Source organism: Mandrillus leucophaeus, unplaced genomic scaffold (genome assembly GCF_000951045.1).
Source record: "Mandrillus leucophaeus isolate KB7577 unplaced genomic scaffold, Mleu.le_1.0 Scaffold4, whole genome shotgun sequence".
Taxonomy (NCBI): Eukaryota; Metazoa; Chordata; class Mammalia; order Primates; family Cercopithecidae; genus Mandrillus; species Mandrillus leucophaeus.
The window spans coordinates 4,077,110-4,078,881 of record NW_012104253.1 but is presented as its reverse complement, the minus strand read 5'-3'; the positions used below and the strand labels follow the sequence as shown (position 1 = coordinate 4,078,881).

General features: G+C 54.2%; 1 protein-coding gene across 1 annotated transcript in view; it reads right to left on the bottom strand.

Annotated features, from left to right (window-relative positions):
• Nucleotides 1-919, bottom strand: part of DEGS2 (delta(4)-desaturase, sphingolipid 2) — a 21,844-nt gene extending 20,925 nt beyond the window's left edge. Inside the window, exon 1 of the mRNA XM_011991800.1 lies at nucleotides 551-919. Within this exon, the coding sequence (XP_011847190.1) occupies nucleotides 551-919 (369 nt within the window). The remainder of the gene's footprint in view (nucleotides 1-550) is intronic.
• Between the last annotated feature and the right edge of the window lie 853 nt (nucleotides 920-1,772).

The window sequence follows — 1,772 nt, the reverse complement described above, 5'->3', positions numbered from 1 at the left end:
GGCCCCGTTCTCTCCGCAGCCCCGACCCGCTCTCGGGCACGCCCCTGTGACTCCCGCCGCCCCTGCCCCACGGAGGAGCCGCTGGCAGGATAGAGGGACTGCGGAGGATCGGCGTGGAATGGATGCGCCAGTAAACAGGAGCTTAGGAAAGGTTCGTGCAGCAATCCTCCCTTCCTCCACCCGCCCGTTTAACCAATAATGCAAAGGGGAGATAATGCGTATGCAGCAACCTCACAGGGTGAGTCAGACCCACTCCTGCCTTCAGGGAACTTGAGGTCTGGATGGGGACACAGGTACAGAGTGGCTGTTACGATTCAGGGTGATACGTGCCATGACACAGGTAGGCCCTGAAGCAGCTAGGATCCAGTAGAAGGGACTTTTGCATTGGGCCTTGAGGGGTGGGTAGGAGTTAAACAACTAGAAAAGGGAAAGACATTGATGGTAGAGGGAACAACAGATGCAGAGGCTTCAAAACAAGGAAGAACCTGAATGTTCTCAAATGGAAAGTCTGGTTTTTGGGGGGTGAGGGCACAGGGCCCCTCATCTTCACCTTCTCAGTGATGCCTCTGTTCCTTCTCTCACTCCCTTGGATCTTTGGAGGGTGGACCTGCTGTGCCAGAGCCTGGCCTCCGCTGACAGCTGCCTGGGAGCTGACTGACACAGCAGCCAGAGCTGCCACAGGCTCACACATAGTGAGGGTGCGCTTCTGTGCGTCCCGTGGAAGTCCATGGCCCAGCGTTTGGTACACTTGGCAGGCCTCCTTTAACTCAGGGCCAAAGGCAGTCTGGAACGGGCCAAGAAGGAGGGCATGAGTGTCTTGCAGCCGCCAGCCACCATCCCCTGAAATAGCCATGGGAAAGGTGGGCACAGAGGCCAGATTTTCCATCAGCAGGAGGACCCACAGTGCCATCATGGCCATCACCCCTTGCCACACCCAGCAGGCCCCCCGGCCCAGTTTGCACACTTGGGAGAAGACTCATTGTTCCCAGGGCAGCCTGCTCTGTTCCCAGCCAGAAGGGTCCTCAGAAGCCGTCCCACCAGCCATCACTTTACAGATCAGGAGACTGAGGCCCAGAGATGAGGAGCGCCTTGCCTGAGGCACAGAGAAATTAACAGCAAGGCTGCGGCAGGACTCTGGCCCCTGACCTTTGAGTTAAAAAGCTTCCAAAATCAGAGCCTTCGCCCCTGTGTTGAACTCCGTGAGACCTACCGCCCTGAGCCCCAGCTCCACCCTCAGGACAACACCAAGCCTGCCAGTTCCCTCAGCCCCAGGCCACCGCCTATCCAGAGGAAACTCACCCAGGCCCTCATTTTCCAGATGAGGAAACCGATGCCAGAGAGGGGACGAGTCAGAGGACACACTGAAGGAGACCTGGGTGTGGAACAGACACTCAGGATGCATGAAATCAAACCTGATGCCCTTGCCAAGTGCTCCCCAAGTCCCTGGGGAGCCAGAAACCCAGCTTCACGGTGTTGCCTCCTCAACCTGTCCCTGGTCCCAGAAATGACAGAAAATACATTTTCATTTGTAATGTGGTGTCTTGAATGGGATCCTGGAGCAGAAAAAGGACATTAGGTAAAACTAAGGAAAGCCTAGTAAAGCTGGACCATTGTTAATCATAGTGTATCAACACTGGTCCATCAAAGGCAACAAACGCACCCTATTATCATATTAAAATAAAGGACACTGGGTGTGGCATATAGGTGAACTTTCTAAACTATCATCACAGTTTTTCTGTAAATATAAAGTTGTTCTTAAAAATGAAGTTTAT